Below are 19,912 nucleotides of genomic sequence, written 5' to 3'. Positions count from 1 at the left end.
ATATTATTTTATCTCAACTGTGTTACCAAACGAGTTCTTAATATTATTATTTTTTTCTCAAGAATTGTTGTGAGTTATATTTGTTGAAGTGACATATTTTAGCTTATTTTATTATGAGTATTTTTACATACAGTCGTGAAGCATGCATGTATTTGTTTTGAAAAAAAGTAGAGTCCATTATGAAAAAATTAATTTTATTTTCATGTAAATTCTATATTTATTTATTTTTCTCAAAATAATTATACCACTATTGCACACTCACTACTATAACTATAATTTCTCTTTTATTTTTTCCTCCTAAAATGATTTTTGATGAATTATATTTTTAATGTTCGCAAGGGGCATAGAGGTCATTTTGTGTAAGACCGGGACGTAAATGTCATTTCGTATATCCCAATTTTAAGGTTCACATCTGTCTCTGCCTGCCATAGCTGAAAACGACTGCAAGCAACCTGTGGTCTACCTGTGTATATCAGCATCTATCCAATATGGACACATGGATACTAAATATATATCTACGAACGTCTAGCCACTCACTCTCTCTCTCTCTCTCTCTCTCTTCACCTTGATCTCTTTCTCATTGGGAGTGATCTCCGGTCATCTTGTTGGTTTTCTCTTTGATCATCACATTCTATCTAGCTCTTCCTCAGAGCGATCCAAAGCTAGCTGCTTCAAGCAGATCATATGGTGGATATCCAGAGTACTGTTTGCTGCATGTGCGGCGACGTGGGTTTCCCCGACAAGCTCTTCCGCTGCAACAAATGCCGCAACCGCTTCCAGCACTCGTATGTTCCTTTCACATACCATCCATGGCCATCGATTACGCATCATCATTCCTGTCATCATGATATACACGATCACGTTTTTATATATGTGCAATAGGTGCCTAGCTACCTCAACCAACCACAATAACATCATTCATGTTTAATGATATGGCATGCATATCTTCACATCCTTAGACAAGGCTAGAAGACATGATCCTGGGCCTCATTAACATTAATTATGATGATCAGCATGTTATCAATTAACAGGCTTAGGCCTGCTAGCTGTTATCTGCATATAACTATGGGACTGATATATCCTGTCATCAAGTCTTCCTTTCTAATTTCTGATTATATGTTATGGGTAAATTAATGTGTTTGTTCGATTGTTGAATATTAGGTATTGTAGTAACTACTACAGCGAATTTGCGGAGCCGATTGAACAGTGTGATTGGTGCCAAAGTGAGGAAAATAGGAGCAAAAGACAAGGTATAAGCAGCTCCTCATCAAAGAAACCTGCGGCTGTAAACGAGGCCAGAATTATCACAAGCCGGTCTGAGTATTCTGGAGATCACAAAATAAAGCAGCATGATCATCGTGAAGACAGCGCCGACAAGGGAAAGAGTCCGACACCTTCCCCACGAACCGCTACGCGCAGGTACAAGCTTCTCAAGGATGTAATGTGTTGAGATCAGACATGAGCAAGATTCTTGTCAAAAAGATAGCCTTGTACATGTGTTCATACAGTAGTAGCAAATGTTAATAATATGATATAAGGCGTACGTTGTTCCTGATCGCGTTCGTAAATTTGGACGTTTCCGAACGTGTACCGATCTAGCTCGATCGTTTGTGCTGTGGTTTTCAGTATTATTTGTAAATAAAATAATGCAGCCTTCTTAATCGGATCGCCGGTGGCACAACTTTTCATGCTCATCTATATTTGATCTGATTTCGTTTGTTTCGACTAGTAGCTAGCTGGGATTCATGTCTCTGGCCGGCCGGGGGCGCCAAGCAAAATTGCTGCCTCAGCGCGGGCGATCGATCCATATTAATCGTAACTTTCGTGCATCATATGGCGGATTGAGCGGATTGAATTAGCTGTAACTGTACGTGTTGCCGAAACATGTCTAGATTCAAGCGATCATTAACATATAATATTATAATATTATGAAAACTAAACTGTTTAATATTTTGGTAATAATTTATAAATTAAGGCATTGGATCGAGTGTATTTCGGCCAAATGCATAGCGCGCCTGCCTGAAGCTAGCTAGCCTTTTGTGACTGTAAATTTACAGATTCATTGAAGGGCTTTAATGGCTAGGCCCTCCATTATTGTAAGTGGAAAGGGATCGAAAACATGACAAAGAAAAAGAAAATTACAGAGACACGCTCATGAATATGATCCGAAGAAATAATTCAATTTAGTTCTAGAGGGCCGGGAATTTCTTTCACCAATATTTGCTATCGAAGTAGGCGTGCGTCGTCGCTCTTTATGGGCCATTCATTTAGTCGTGAATTTGAGATAATTGTACGTTCATTCGTGCATGTACTGTAGTACTTTTGACCCATACTTTTTGTGAAATATCTCAAAAGGGTAAAGTTGATCATTAAGGCTTCCTCTAGTAGTACTGTACCGGTTTGGCCATTTATGTAAACCAACATGAGCGGTGCTTGTGGCCGTTGGCCATTTTTTAAAAATATTTTTAATTGATTTAAATATTTTTCAAAATAAAAAAATACACTAATATATTTAAAATTATTTTCTTAATTATTAAGCAAATAAAAAATAAAAAATTGACCAGCGGTTACTTTGAGCGGTCAAGTGGAAGTGGCTTACAAGCTTTATTCAACTAACAAATGTCCTTCCCAACAGGGTTATTCATGATTAAGTTTGGACACTAAAATTAGATGAGACGAGTTAAAATGATTTGTGAATAATAGTGAGATTATTGAGTTGAGATGAGATGCGATAATTTTTAAAAATTTTATGTGTTTGGATTAGAAAGTGATATGAAATGAGACGAGTTAAGATGATTTATAAATAATAGTGAGATTATTGAGTTGAGATGAGATTAGATGATTTTTAAAAATTATGCATTTGGATTAAGAAGTAAGATAAGATGAGATGAAATGGTTTTGGAATATGAAGTAATTTTAAAATAATTTTTCGGATAAAAAAGTGTCTCTAGTTGAGATGAGATGGTTTCACTAAAACAAAACGGCTCCTAAGTTACAATTAATAATAATATTATTCATGTAGAAGTTCATCTTATTTCTTATTTTTGCTTAGGGAAATGATTTATACAATTTAATGTGTGCAAGTATCACGTACTTGATCTATTTTAAAAAATGAGATAAATCCAATATTCACATAAAAAAAAATATATATATTTTAAATAATGAGCCTTACTATTTTTTAAAGGAAATGTTCAAAACTTGTACGGTACGTTAAAACTATATATCGTATTACTACTCTTTTATTTCACGTTATGCTCGAAATTGATGTTCCTCATGATCATGTGATCAACATAATTTGAAGATGAAGGAAACTCGTCATAAAGATCGAACACAAGGTTTTCTTCTTCTGTCCCACACTTTCCCTTTCTTTCTAAACTACTATATATATCATCAAGCTAAGCTAGCTAGATGAGTCTCACATGTTGTTTGGCTTCAATATTTATGTATCATTGTCCAACTTACAAGCAACTTCCAAATAAAGGATCTTATAATAAATTAAAGATTAGCACATGCAAAATTAAACCCTAATGTCATCATCTAGTGCCGGTCCAATTTTCAACTAACTCTTGTTCTTCTTATTTCTGAAATCCTAGAGTTATTGGAACTATATACTACCTATGTTTATATGGATAAAAATATGGTTTATCTTAATATAATTAGCATCTTTTTGTATTAGAAATGAAGTTTCGAATGGTTTAACTAGTCTTGCGCAATTTTTTCTTAGGTTCGAAAGCAAGTAATCATCTATATATCGTTAGGGTTCTAAAATTGAGAAATGATAGTTGTATTTTGCAGTTTCAGGCCACATGGGTAAGTTTCACATACTCTCTTGAAAAAAATAAGTAAATCTGTGACTCATAAGAAAAAAATTATATTTTAATATATAGTGGAGTTCACTTTTTAATGAAGTACACAGTATTTGTATACCCTGAAATTGTATCTCTTTTTAGATATATACTTGATGATGACTATATCGAGTGTTCTTTTGTGAATATAAAATATTTGTGTTTCTGAGTTGAGTTTTAAATTCTTTGATCACTGCATATATATATATATATATGCATAATTATATTATATATAGGACGAGGTAATTAATGATACATGATTGTGTGGAGGTAATGATAGTACTCTTTATATATGGAGTAATATTCTAATTCTTTGTGATACTCGATTGATCGGATGCCATTACCATCGAAAATGTCAACTCTTAGCACTCGTAATCCATGGTATTTTAATTAGTGATCCAGGATGCAAATGACGATGGGAAAAGATGATCACGACTATCATTAATTTCTCTAATAAAACATAATTAGGCCTTATTTTAAAGAGTATATTTTATTGAATACAGTGTTAATTTAAATTTTAAGTATCAATGAATTAATATTGGTACGCAGATTAGTACGCGACTGTGCTTGTATGTAGCAAAACTCTTTGTGAACCCAACCGATCTCATCATATATATCTTATCTGATCACATTCCTAAATATCACTCAAATACAAATATTTTTCAATTTTAAATATTAATTTTTTCATCTAATCATTACAGTTTTTTCAAACTTACAAACAAAATACAAAAAAAAAAAATCACTTTTTCAAATTTTAAAACAAAAATATATATATTCTAATAATATTTTACTTTATAATATTTGAATTAAATTTTTTCTCTCTCATTTTTCAAAATCTAATAAAATATTTTAACTCAAACCATTTAGCTATTAATATTCATAAATTATTTCATTACTATTCATAAATTTCTCACCTCATCTCATCCTCTAATCGATGCCTTAATGTTTTAAATAATAATTGAATTTCTAAACGATCATGATATATATATACTTACACATTACATATCAATTGACATGACTTAATATAATATTAAAGTGTTATTGTATTTAACTGAGTATATGATCACTAAACTAATAATAATAATAATAATAATAATAATAATAATAATTAATAATAAAAAATTTTATTATTAATTATTATTATTATTATTCCAACCAATTGCAGTTGGAGTCAAAGGAACAGAATTATGATCCATAGTAGAGGATTTTCCAATATTTCGGTGGGGGTTAGTACTGGTGTTGATCAAGACGCAAAACTACCATTTGTGATCGTATGATATTCGAGGGGCCCTAGCTCTGATGGTACTACGTACTTCTTTCTCTCTCTCTCTTTTTTTTTTTAAATTTTTTTTAATTTTTTAATTTTTTAATTTTTTAATTTTTATTTTTATTTTCTTCTTTCTCTTTAATTTCTTATTTTTATTTTAATTCTCATATTCATGGAATTAATACTCAGTTAATTCATTGTGTACGTACAGACTGCAGTACTCTGATCATTTGGGTACATAGTAGTTCGAGTAGGTGTGCAAATAATTTTACCATTTCACCCACTTGATGATGACTAGTCGTTTGCTGATGATCTGTTTGATTGGTAATTACATGCATGATATCTGAATCAGCTATAAATTTATGGGTGATGGTATTAATCTCTCTTTATATGGTAATCATATAATAAGATATAATAGAAATTTACATCAACGGATAACTTCACACCCAAAAAATAGCCGTATCACCTATGTAATAATATCTTGTTGCATGCAACTTGAAATTGAAAATTTTTGACGCGACCACCTACGATGGCCGTATCAATCTTCTGCAAATCCTAGTTTGTTGGGAGAGTGTGGCTGACATTATTCAAGAGGCCCAGGTTTTTTGAGATGAAGTATGAACGGGCTCCGCCCAAGGGACTAGTATTGCTGGGTCCAAACAAATCCGGCTGATTTGTGAAGGTGCAGTCAGAGTATCTCTATCAATGTCGGTAGGAAGAATGATATTTACAGTTATAAGATATATAAGTGTTGCATATTTATTTTTAAATAAATAAATAAATATGAAATCTATATAAAATAATTTATTTTTAAATAGTGGATCTTACTATTTTTAAAAAAGAATGTACAACGTTTGCATAATTTATGATTATATCTAACATTATTCTATTGTAAACTCATGAAAGTGGGGGAAATCAACAACTTAGCTCAGTTTTCCTAGAACCAAAACCTTAAAAAAGATAGATTTTGGTCCATCTTCACTCAAAATATAATTAAACGATCAAAAAATTGTTGTCCCTTTAGATTGCTTGTACATACTGATGAACTTCAGGATTGCCAATTTTCCATGCACAATCTAATCCAATGATCTATCACAACATCACAACATCTGGATCCCGGAATGAATTCCGTCCATTTGACCAAGATTCACCTCTAAAATCTTTTTGAAAAATGATAAACACACGTCACTTTTCATACATTTTACTCAATTATGTTTTAAAATAGGGGATAATTCTGTAAATTACCTTACGAAAGTAGCAATATTTTATAAAAATGCTTTCATTTTAAAAAATGTGTTATGAAATATATTGTGTATATATCATTACTCAATTGGTCTCTTTCCATGTGAAAGATCCCAAGATGTAGAATTATTGAGGTATTTCGTTTTTGGGCTGTTAGAAAGGAGAGGTCGGATGCCCATTATAAAAGACAAAAACAAAGGAGAGGTCGCGGAAGATGGACCCCATATATGTACAGTTTCAGGTCCGTAGATTCAGATAGATCTATACCCAGATTCACTAATCATGAATTCAGGAGAAGAAAAAAAAAAAAAAAAGGGAGCTTGTCCAGTGAGGAGGGTGCCATTTCTTTTTGTTGTTTATTTGTAAAAGACACATGATTTCCATAACAACATGAGTACTTCATGGCTAATGATACCCATCGTTACCCACATTAATTTAAGTGTTAGAGAACTAAATTCCTAAATATATATCTACTACCGCATGGATAAAATGGTCCCTCTAATATTAGTAAAATTCTATTTATAAGTTAGTTAAATATATCATATGTGATAAAGTGCTTACGTGGCATAATTTTATTTAAAAGAAAAATTTTAAAATTTAAATTTTATAAATAAAATATTATCATTTAAATTATGTGAATGGTGTGCATTACGTATTGACTTAAAATATCATTTGGATTAAAATACACTTTTAACTCATCTCATTTTATCTTATTATTATAATTTTTTCAAAATTTTATGTTAAATTTAATAAATAATTTATTTTTCAAATTTTAAAATAATAATAATATTAAAAAGTAATATTTTATTCAACTTTTAATCTTTATCTTTAATTATTTTTATCTTATTTCATCATGCAAACAACCATTTAATAATAGAATAACTCCTAAAATTATAATTAAATATAGAAAGCAGCAAAGAGTGCATGGAATGCATGGTCCCCTACTCTTTCCTATTCTGCTTCATCTCCTGCAATCTTTATTGTGTTTCATTAAAAGAAACAATGCATTCTCATTCTTCTCGTGTTACAGCTACCCAACTCAGTTTGGAGTACGGGCTCTAGGGAATTTGGAATCCAAGTTTTGTTGATGTACACGTGTCAAACACCCAGTACACGAGTCCTATGTGAGATTTGCTTCCTCTCTCTCTCTCTCTCTCTCTGCCTCTCTTTCTCCCTCCTTTTCGGGAGCACGTTTGTTTGTAAGGAAAAATGCTAAAATCTTCTGCAAAATTATTATTTAACGGGAAATGCTGCTGTGTACCACAATGTTACCAGCTTCCTGGGCATCTGTGTAACACAATGATACCATACCCAAGACCGAGGTGGACAATAATGACCGTACACGTGGATACTAATTATCAACACCATGGATTGGGTCCCACAACTTTGGATTCCCAGCTGATCAGTGTCATTTATGCCGTGCAGAGTTATGACAAACCAAAGGTGTTCTGGTTTTGGAAACACGAAGGATGTGTCTAAAATAAGCACATACCACTTATTGCAATTACTTGAATTAATCACACTTTTCTATGGCAGAAAAAACAGTTCAAAAGTTAAAGTTGCTCTTCCAAAGTTGCTGGTTCCCTTTGCTTTCCCCTTCCTTTCCTTTTCTGGTATTTTTTTTTTTACAAATTTAATTAATTAATCCCAAAAATATTATTATAACTTAATTTATCTTGTAATTATCCCAAAAAGTATAGGGGCTTTTATTTCTATAAATATTTTGATTCATTTTATGTAAGAACAGTATTATATTCACAAAAGGATATTATAAAAATAAATTTATAAAATAAAATGATTTCATATAATTTGTAAAATTTACTTTATAATAAAAATAATTTCACAATTTAATATATCATACCAAATCAAATCAGTTTATAAATCTATATTTTATAAAATCACTTAATTACTAAAACATTTCTACTCCTTTTATGTTCAATGGGATTGATTTACCTTTAGTTAAGTTTCCATCACAAATCCATGGCAGCACCAAAAATGATATATACAAATTCTAAATGTATAAATCTATTCCAAGTCTTTTATAAAAAAATAAATTTTACATTAGAAAAGTGTGAATTATAACTCATTTTTCTTGATGAGATCCATATTTTTACAAAAAAAAAAAATTATGCAAAACTTAAAGGACGTTGCTACAGTCACCGTTGGTGGCTCCCGCTGGGAGCCACCGTTAGGCAAAAAATTTTTTTTGTTTTTTTCATTTTTTTTTTCAAATTATTTTTTAATAGTTTTAAATATTTTAAAAAAATATAAAAAAATTATAATAATATTAAAAAAAATTTCTTAATCATTAAGAAAAAGAAAAAATTAAAAAAAAAAAATTTTTGGGCCAGCGGTGGCCCCCAGCGGGAGCCACCAGCGGTGGCCATAGTGTTTTCCAAACTTAAATTCTAAGAAGCATTATGCCCTCAAAGTACAGCATCCCTGCGTTCTTTTCTCTTTGTTTTAGCTACTTATGTTCAACCTTCAAAAAAGAACGCAAAGAGTGGTCACAATCAGCAGGCCAATGCAGTCAATCTGTGTTTGGAAGTAGATCTCTCATCAGTGCAGTCAAGTATGTGGCTTACGCTCATTTCAGACTGCATCATGCACTTTACAGCCTGTGTTGTGCATGTATACTTTAATTGATCATAAATTCAATGAAAGATGATATACAATATTCAATATTTTTTTAAGACCCCTTACAGTATTCTCTTCATATCTATCTATTATAATAAGTTTCTATCTCAAATGAACAGTAATAAATAATATTTTTTTTTTATTTCTATTGTATAATTACATTTTTATGAGTTATTTTTACTTTTAAACTAATAAAAAAATTTACTTTTATTTTTACATTTTTACCCCTTAATCTTCTAATACAACAAGTATTAATTGCTAATTAAAATTTTTTGCCCCTTAATCTTCTAATACATAGATTTTTTTTTGTGTGTTTAATCTTAATTAAATAATTATCATAATTATTTTTAATATTTCTGAGCTTGAGATTAATTGAACAGTATTCCAAAATATAGAAATGAGAAATATCTCGTGGTAGTTAGGTGGGGGTCTAAACGACACTTATTCCATCCGATCCCATTACTTTGAAATTTGGTAACTTGATTGTATTACTCATTCTTTCCCCCACTATTTCCAACTCACAATATTAAACTTCTCTCCCAAAAAAAGTACAGAAATAGGTAGGTTAAGTGTCAAAATTTCTACCATTTTTTTAATTTTGAAAAATATTTCTCAAAACTTGATTATTTCTTTTACAGTAATATTTTTATACGTGGGTTCTAAATATTTAAAACAAATATGCAAAATTTACACAATTTAATACTGCAAATATGATTTTTGTTTATTTTATTGTACGACAATAATTAGATCATACTCAATGTGTTCGACCTAAAAAGAAAAAGAAAATTAATAATATATACACAATATTTTCTACAACTATTTTACAATTTAGTGTATGTTAAAAGGTACAGCAAAATTCAAAATTTTAACTAAATAATAAAGTTAAAATTAAATTAAAAAAACTTAATAACTTTTATGAAATAAAACTATCATGCATATTGATAGATTGTGAAATGGGTTATTGAATAATAGTATATTTTTGTATAAATCTTTTCTGATAAGTTTGATGTTATGATTAATTAAGCATATATATAAATATATATGTATATTTATTCTATTATAATAAATGTCTATACCATATGAACAGTATAAATAGTAATTTTCTTGTTTTTATTGTGTAGTTACGTTTTTGCCTCTAAGTTACTTTTACTTTTAAATCAATAAAAAAACTCTATTTTTAGTTTTACGTTTTTGCCCCTTGATCTTCTAATACCACAAGTATTAATTGTTAATTTAAAGACATGCATACAAAGCATAGGAATTAATTTATAAGCACAAAGATCGTATGATCAAGATGTGTTAGCTGATATTTTTATTTTTCTATATATATATATATTTGTAAAAAGAAAAAAAAAACAGACCAGAGAAAGAAGGCGAGAGGAAAAAAATAATCCGAACGTATGTAGTACCTACATGTATATATATAATGTTATATTTTTAATTTTAAACTAAAATATAATTTAAGTACAAGTATAAATTAACCATTATGATATCTGGCTAGATTATACATATTGAAATATATTATATTTTATTAACTTATTATTATATAAAGATATTTTTTAAAATTTACTCTTTTTTTGCATTAAATTATACATTAATTAAATTTTTTTGTAAAATATTATATATATATTTTTATTAAAAATCTTATTTCACTTAATTAAAAAAATGTTACTCTGACCTAATATATATATATATATATATATGTATTTGTAGAGGTGAAAAAAAAGAGTGAGATATTGAGCAAACATTGGCAAATCAAATCATAAAAAGGATTCCAAATTTCCACAATATTCTATTCATAAAAAAAAAAAAAAGTTCCACGTGTATTTTGCATATAGTTTTGGGAATAATACCAAACTCATAATTCAAGAAAGTGCGTAAGGTATACCTACCAGTACTCGCATTTAATGTTAAAACTAAAGAAGTACTCAGTCAAAAGTTTAATGTTCAGTCGTACGAGCTGGGGACTGATAGTAAAAAGTTATAAATATTCCGTAGAGTTTGGGTCATAATTTAAATTAAGAAAAATATTTTAATTATAAAAATATATATTTGAAAATATAAATTAAAAAACTAATATGTCTCTCTTTATCAAAAGATTATGTAATTTTTATATGTTCAAAAAATGCATAATAATTAAAAAAAAAAAAAGAATTGAAAGGAGAACTGAGCAATAATCGATGGGAGTGACGGCCAATGTAAAAGTGAGTGTGGAAACTTTCAAGTTTCAAACATACACGGACCTCTCTCTCTCTCTCTCGCTCTAAACTGTGCACTGGCTCTGGCTCTCGCTCTCTCGAGTCTTATCAGTAAGCCCTCTCTTTACCTTTTTCTCTCTCTCGGCTATGGCTTATTGTTAAGCTACTAGCTTGGACAGCATCGTAGGTCCGACTCCGACTCCTAAAGGTGATAATTAATAATTTACCTTATCCACCCACTGCTTATCACGTGCCGCTGCTTCTGTCTCCTCCGCCCCAACCCCCCTCTCTCTCCCTCTCTCTCTCTGCACCTTTTCTCCCATGGATTTTTATCATGCCATTGCAGTGGAACAAAGAAACCAGATCCACCTTCACTGATCTCTGCCTTTTTTCTCTCTCTCTTTTTTTTTTTTCCCCTCCAAAATCCTCTTCTCCCCCTCCATCTCTTTTTGTTCTGTCTATAAATATAAAAGGAAAGGTACGACCAGAGGTCCAGACCCACCGGTACGAAGCTATCGACCATAACATAACGCTCTTATACACAGACAGAGGGGCAGAGGGAAATGGAGATTGGCGAGAACATGGTTGGTCAGATCAGCAACGTTGAGAGGGGGCAAAATGGTAATAATGCAAATATTGGCTGGGATATCTGGGAGCTTAGTACTTCAAGGTTGGATTGGAGTAGTTGCACCAGTTCGTTGTACACCCCCACCAGAGCTACCTCCGATGCCACCACCCTCCCGGCGGAGAGTTTCAGCACCACGCGTGAGGCTGTGACTGCCTACCACGCGCTTCAGTTCCCTCACCACCACCAATTGCAATATTACCACCACAGCCAGCAGCATCAACATGAGCAGCTGTCTCTGTACTCCGGAGCTGGATCCCACTGCCAGCCGGACCCACAGCTCATGTGCTTGAAGCTGGGAAAGAGGCAGTACTTCGAGGATACTACCCTTTTGGCTAATCGCGACATGGCTGGGTTATCATCATCTGTGGCCGGCAAGAGAGGCAAACCCTATTACGGTGCCGGATATGTTGGTATTGTTGGAGGGCCCTCATCCTCCCCATTGTTGCCGCCGACGGTGCCGAGATGCCAGGTGGAGGGTTGCCACATGGTCCTTCTGAACGCCAAGGATTACCACCGGAGGCACAAGGTCTGTGACATACACTCAAAGGCACCCATGGTTGTCGTTCTAGGGTTAGAACAGCGATTCTGTCAGCAGTGTAGCAGGTAACACGATCCTCTCCTCCTTCCCACGGTGTTCCATGTTAATCCTTTTCGGATTTCTGTAAACCTAAACATCCCCCCCCCCCCCCCCCAAACCAAAAAAAAACAAAAAAAACAAAAAAAAGAAGAACCCTTATTGGAGCAGAAAATATATACCATATTTGCAGATCGGTAGGAAAAGAACATGTATAGATTACTGGGGCTGATGGGTGTGAATCGGTGAAAACGAGCGCAGGTTTCATCCAGTGTCAGAATTTGACGAATCGAAGAGGAGCTGCAGGAGGAGATTAGCAGGGCACAACGAGCGAAGAAGGAAGAGCGCTCATGATTCCGCTAACAGGAACTCTGCTCAAGGTAAACAAACAAATAAACCACTTGTTTCAGCCATTTTTATTTTATTTTATAAATTAATTAGTTTCTTTTTATGGTATTGGCATCAATGTTTCTTTTTAATATCATATATTCATTACTACGTAACCGCATCATGATTCATGTATATCTAAACGCTACTCATGAAGTACTGTTATTAATTCGTCTCCTAGATCAGGATGCTATTTTGAGTAACATGACGTAGTACCTGACACAGTTTATATATATATATATATGGATTGTCTAGGGCAAATCTTCGCCAGACTCCCCAGGTAAAAGCATGCATCAATGCTAGTTCCGGCTTCTGATATTTCCTGAAACACTCATTGATGATGATGATGATGGAGGCACAAACTTCATCCATCAATTTGTCTGGTTATAAAAATAGTTTCTAAACGCTAGCTAGCTAGCTAGCTAGCTCTTGCATGATCGAATATTCCTTTTGAAATCTATCATAAGTCTTGCAAATCTATTAATGTTTAGACTAATAGTACTACCGCAGTAAGTAATTCAAATATGCTGACTTTCAAGCCCAGTATATGCATATGATCTCCATGGTATATACAGATGGTACAACTGATTTTCGTGCATATATACGCATAAATATTAATTATATGAGGACCAGCCCGCTAAGTGAAAGCTTGAATTGAAAGCTTGATTGGGAAAAAAAAAGAGGTGAAAGCTTGAATTGGATGATCACCATGGAAATTATGTATGCATACAATTAAGGAGTCGAGGACCATGATTTATTATAAATCCTGAAGCACAATATATATATACATGATAGTATTCATAGGGCTTGATTAGGTGATACTGCATGCCACAGATTGGACAGCTTGTTTCTTTCACGTGATTATTGTCAAGTCCTTGTAATTAGTTCTTTAATTAGTACTGCTTGTGGATTGTAATAACAAGATTATAGGATATTAATTGGAGTATAATAAGATGATCATACAGCTACTTTTACATGCTTTGATCTTTATTTTAATGCTTCCTTCCATGTCTTCAAACAAATATTAGTTCTTGAAAAATATTATAGCCGAAATTATATACAAGTAAACTCACAAAATGAAGTGATTTGATATAGTACATCATGAGTTACTTTTATCATAAGAATACACGTCAATTTGTGAGTTTACTTTTGTACAATCCCTTTGTATCTGTAGTTCTTAATCCATTTATTTACATGCACTGTTGAACTGTTCTTCATCTGACCAACTGACGGACTATGTAGAAAGATCACGTCCTTCCATTTCCTTTCCATTGTGTGTGTGTGTTTGTGTATGTATATTAAGCTATTATATATTGAAGAGGGATGTTATTCATTATCTCACACTATACAGTTTATATATTTTAATATTATTTTTTTTTTAAATTAATTGAATTGTTCTATTTATCATCCATATACCACATATTTATTAAATAAAATTGAAAAAAATTAAAATAGATGTAGTGCATGGTGTGTCATGAGGATGATAAGTAGAAAATGCACGGCTAATCATGTCCAACATATAGCTCAAATTACTTATTCTAACAATAATTATCCCTAAAAAAGGGGAGGAAAGGATACTATTAATTTGGAGATATTAGATGGTTTGGATAAATTTCATTGAAGTGGTAAAATTAATTACATGGAGTACACCCCCTAAAGTAGTGTGAGTTTTTAATTTCTTTCTATCCTGATCTTGATCTTATGTGCATCATAAACCCAAAGCAGGTAGGTTATTATTTTTATCTAATTACATGATGGATTGATCTTTGCTCCGTGCTAGCTAGCTAATACTATATATATACTTTAGAGTTTTGCTACACATAAGCCCACATACCACACTTTTATTAAAAAGAAAAAATTTCGGTTTATTATTTTCAAATTAATTGAATTCTTCTTCTCATTATCGATATACTAAACATTTGATAAAAAAAAAAAATGTGGCCAGTGTGATGTGTGAGCTTATATTTAGAATTTTTCTATATTTTTATGCACATACGTGCACTTGGTAAATTCATTAGGCAGAAAACTTGGGGTTGAGGAGGAGAGGTCAGCTAGCATTCTAGAATCTAGGTAGATACAAAATATGTGCTTCCTTTTTAAGATTACAAGACGATGTAAACGGGGATCGATCATATGGAGACTCAAGACAAGCTAGACAACACGTTATATGTATATATCTAGCTAATTATTTATTAATTCATGTATTCCATCCCAAGGGAATTATACCAGGATTCCAGCCTTGTTTATAGATTATATGCATCGTTTCAAGCTTCAAATTATATATATATAGCATTAATTTGTGCCTGATCACTTAATTCATGCCCAAATAATTTTGAAGAATTGAAGCGTTAGTTTGTTTTATCAAATGATGATCATACGTACGAACACAAAGTATATAGAAAATACAATTACGCCAAAAAATCCATTGACCATGTCAAAAGTGTTAGAACTGCATCATGTGGATCGAATGATTATAGCACTCGTAAAGTGAAATGATTTTGGTGTGTATATATATATATATATATTTATAGCGCTCATGATTTGAAAGAACTTGCAGAAAGAATTTCGATCGGGGTAATGTGTTTGAGACAAGCCATGAAAAATGACGCAACTTTAATTATAATTAGAAGTAGTAGTACTACTTAATTAGTCTCTTCCATGAGCACTTCTTCATCCAGAAACATATAGATCTTATTTACAACAAGTCAACTAGGCAAACAGATCACGTTACTGCATGCAAATTAGATGAGAATCAGAAAACTGAACAATGTTGCAAATTTGTTCTTTTGTCATCACCGACAGGACGTGCTCTCTCTCTTCTGTCATCTAAGACTAATTCTTCGGTCTCTCCGGCCGATCTCTCCTCAAGATCCAGTGCTGCACTCCACGAACTAATAGCAGAGCACCGTGCAGGCATCCTAGCTGGGCAGCTCATTTTGGATCGAGACTGGTACACACAAAGCCATGGAATGGAGGACCTGGCTGGCGAGACCCAATTACCAAGGCCGTCATATTCCCTCATACCCGGCGGCCAGCAGCTCCAGATGTTTCCCGAGCCACATAGTTGCAACCGGTTCCATGAAAGTGACACGCATGTGACATTAGACCTCATGCAGGCTTCCAGCTCGGCATTTGGATCATTACTGTCTGCGAGTGGAAAAAGTAAGGAAGAGGCCGAAGAAGAGTGTTCCAACCTCTGGATCAACTCCAGCTTCCACCCTGTAGTCTAGATTAAAAAAAAAAAAAAACTCAACTCATTCCCTGATCATTGTATCTCTCTTTTAACGGGAGGACACCAAGAGTGAATGAGACCAAGTACTAGTTTTTCAGGTTTATCATGATCATTTATTTGCTTCATAAATTCATCAATCATATTAATATTGGAGCTGGATACTGTGTCATGAATAATTTCATGTATAATCTATTTGGAAAATATTCTTCATTCTACATTTGCTTTCTGATACTACCTGATCATCAGGCACTACGTACAAAGTATACTCGTGCATGATCTTTTTCCAGGAATTAAAAGTTACTCAGTATATATCTCTTCCTTGGTGATCTTTTATGTTATCTTCCGAACACTTGACAAGTAAAAGACACATACCAGATTGCATCAAGACTATATATGAAGAAAACGGCCATCATGTGAAAGGGCTCCTTAAAGTCGCAAAGAATCGGCAAAGACAAAGGTTTCTTTCACCGAGTGGATGGATCGGATGCATGCTGCAATTGCATGACCCAAAAATGAGTGAGCTTTGTGATCCCCAAAAATTTTAACCAATTCGAAAATATGAGATCCCACTTCTACGTATCGGATCATTGTTGCAGGACTCAATTAGCTATTTCCTCTTGTTTCTAATGGTCGAAATTAGGCTTTGAGTTTGGGATCGTACGTACGTACACCGCTCACATGCATTAAAGACTCATAGCCAGTCTCACTACTCCACGATGGCAAATTGCTCACGCTCACGGTATATTAAGAAAGAAAAACGTTTATTTATCATCAGTTATTTATTATAAAAATAATTATTTTTTATTAAAATAAATTTATTCTTCAATATCACATATATATAATAATTAAATATTAGTTTTTCTTGTAATGTCAGTCTTTGTGTTGTGTACACATACGTACAATATGTATGTATAACTACGAAATCTACCGAATTTGATAAATATATATATATATATATATATATAAGTACGTTTTCTTTTTTGAAAGAAAAAAATCTCAATCTCATGAATCAGCGCTTGAGTGTTGACTCAAAAGATTCCAGAAAGGTTCGATCGTTTCCAAAACATAATATGGTTAATGACTTAAAATTAGATCAAACTCATGAGAAAGTACCCTAAAATCTCCAACGTAATTAGCTAATTACTGTGCTTAAATTTATAATGATCATTAATATATATATATATATATAATATGATGCTGAAATTAAAGATTAATTATTTCTTTAACCTCTCTAAACTTATAATAAGTACTCCTTTCGTATCAATTATCACATCATCATCTTTATGCATGGCGTGTAGGGAGTATTAATAAGAATAAAGTTAGGGATTCCGCTGGGAGCTATCGCTTCTCTTTTTTTTTTTTCTTTTTTTAGTGATTAAGAAAATGTTATTTAATATTATTATTAATGTTTTATTTTTTTAAATATTTAAAAGTATTAAAAAATAATGTGAAAAAAAAACAAAAATTTTTATTTAATTTAGCCTAGCGTTGCTCTAGAAGTGCCCTATTAATAATATTCATAGTCGAGAAATGTTACATATCATCCCACACCACACACTTTATATATTAAAATAATATTTTTTATTTTTTTTATTTTTTATTTCATTTTATTCTTATTAAACTAATTAAATTATTCTATTTATCATTTACACACTACATATTTATTATAAAAAAATAAAAAAAAATTAAAAGAAGTGTGATGTGTAAAGTGTGAGGATGATAAAAAGAATTTTCCTTCCTAGTCCAACCGAGACTCTTCTGCAATTAATAGTACTGTACGTATGTTGTCCCTGATCATGATCTTGTTAATTTCTCTTGTTTTTGTACACTACAATGTACATATTAATTAATTAAGATATTCTATTTTCCTTTTCCTTTATGTTAATTAATTTTTCTCCTCAAAAAATTTCACATAACTATATATTTGGCTTTATGTCTTTGTTCAATCTGCATATTAATAGTCATTTATCTATAGGTTATAGTAGTTGATAAATAACTGTTTCCTTTGATGATCTATAGGTTATACTAATTAAAATGTTTCCCATAGGAAATAATATATTAGTAGGGCTCTAAATACATTATTTTGATTTATGATGATAAGTTTGATACGGGAACACCCCAAAATATATCCAGTCATGGATGTAAATTTTTCTAATTAATGAACGATGACAATTTTCCTTAAAAAAAAAAGATGTTTCCATTTCATTAATTTTAGATATGTTGGGATTCTGCGTACTGTCATTGGCTTTGGTTTTAATTTTTTATTTTTGGGAAATAATGTCTCAAAATAAATGAGAAATTAACATAACGATCTTTAAAAAATAAAAACCTGATCAATCTATCTCAAAATTTCATAGCATGGGTTTGCAACTCTTTTATATATAGGTTTTTATTTTTTTTTTACAACTGATTTTATAATTATTCAAAAGAATTGTTATATAATATGCTACTTCATTAAAAATAAATTTTAATTTTATAAAATTATAAAATAGTTATAAAAAATTTTAATTAATATTTTATTTCAATTATAGTTGTACGAGAGTTATACTTTGATTGTCAACAAACCGGGAACACTATTTTTGTAGAGTAGTTCTACGGAGCATCTACTGTAGCAGTGCACTCACTACGTGGATGCTACTGTAGCAAATCTTTCTTTTTTTTTTTTTTTTTTTTTTTTTTTTTTTTTTTTTTTTTTTTTTAAATTTAGAAAATGCCCAAAACGTGCATTTTGATGGGTTTTGAAAGTCTATTTGTTGACATTCGAAATCACCCTGCGAAATTGCTTGCCTCCTCCCTCGACAGTAACCTGCGCCAGGTCCGATGTACCCAGCTCCACCAGTCGACGCCGGCTCTCTCATCAGCGCCACCGAACGACGATCGTCCGTCTGGCCAACGCCTCTGGTCCCTGCAAGCTTGTTGAATAGATTATTAATTCTGTGCATCCAGCGACAGTGCAGAATGGTGGAGGAAGGTTTCGCCGGTGCCCCTGCTCTCGCCGTTAGTTAAGAGTCTAAGGTCCATTTTTTCTTCCATATAGAGCTTTGTTCTTGTGTACTGAGATAGGTCAATCTAGGGTTTAATGGGATGGATGTTCCGGGATTTAGGGCATGGAGAAATTTTTTTTTCTTTTCTGAACTTGTTGTTGATGGAAAGGTGCCGATTTTGTTTATTTTTTAGCTTTAGTGTGCTGTTTCCTTGCTGTTTCCGCACGGGTATACTGACTGCATTTTAGCTGGTATACGGGCAATGGATTTCTGCAGCACTCACATTACATGATGGCCTGTTGTTGGATTTCTCTGTTGGGCCCCTGAAGATCACTTCCTGAACTTTATTCAATGGGTAGATGTAATGAAACCCTGCAAAAAATAAGGAAACTCTCTGGCATAAATGAATGGCATGATGAAGTTTTAAAAATGAATGTTAAATAAAATATGAACATAGAGTTCAACTTCCTGTCGAGTGAAAAACACTATGATGAAATTTCTTATTTATGTCGAGTGAAAAACACCACACTTATTGTATAAACATTTTATCAAAATATATACAAGTGTACATATTCTATTTTAAGAAGTAGAGTTTAACTCAAATTTTATTTTAAGCTGGAATGCTAAACTTGAATAAGAATTACTAAGCATTTAGTCGATAAATGTGTAGCTGATACAGAGTATTTGGCTGCTGTTACATGCACATTTTCAGCCTTAAATCAGGTCTTGTGAGCTTGATCTTGATTTGCTTGATTTGTGGTGTGGTGTCTTCCCTTATATGGCATTCACACATGCAACGGATTTAATATGTCCCGCAAGGGAAAAATATTTGGTTCTGCATCCAATATTCTTTACTTCAGATTTATTTACACCATAAGTTTGTAAGTTTTCACAACAGATTAATGTTCAAGAGTAAAT

The 19,912-nt window shown here is 32.2% G+C and overlaps 2 protein-coding genes across 3 annotated transcripts; both read left to right on the top strand.

Moving 5' to 3' along the window:
- The first annotated feature begins 507 nt into the window (after window positions 1-507).
- Window positions 508-1,668, top strand: LOC122294832. Its single transcript, XM_043103818.1, has 2 exons — window positions 508-785; window positions 1,162-1,668. The coding sequence occupies exons 1-2, from the start codon at window positions 685-687 to the stop codon at window positions 1,448-1,450; spliced, it is 390 nt and encodes a 129-aa protein (XP_042959752.1). The 5' UTR covers window positions 508-684; the 3' UTR covers window positions 1,451-1,668.
- Window positions 1,669-11,169: 9,501 nt separating this feature from the next.
- On the top strand, window positions 11,170-16,225 carry LOC122293982 (squamosa promoter-binding-like protein 7). 2 transcript variants are annotated; one of them, XM_043102452.1, is made up of 3 exons: window positions 11,170-12,420; window positions 12,653-12,771; window positions 15,692-16,225. In XM_043102452.1, exons 1-3 carry the CDS (start codon window positions 11,753-11,755, stop codon window positions 16,006-16,008), a joined length of 1,104 nt encoding a protein of 367 aa, XP_042958386.1. In that variant the 5' UTR covers window positions 11,170-11,752; the 3' UTR covers window positions 16,009-16,225. The 2 variants fall into 2 exon arrangements, with proteins under 2 accessions (XP_042958386.1, XP_042958385.1); XM_043102451.1 differs by having other exon boundaries at window positions 11,175-12,420; window positions 15,581-16,225.
- Window positions 16,226-19,912: the final 3,687 nt, after the last annotated feature.

The sequence above is a fragment of the Carya illinoinensis genome, chromosome 14, assembly GCF_018687715.1.
Source record: "Carya illinoinensis cultivar Pawnee chromosome 14, C.illinoinensisPawnee_v1, whole genome shotgun sequence".
Lineage (NCBI taxonomy): Eukaryota > Viridiplantae > Streptophyta > Magnoliopsida > Fagales > Juglandaceae > Carya > Carya illinoinensis.
Note: the sequence above shows the minus strand (reverse complement) of the source record. Positions and strands in the feature narration are given on the sequence as shown.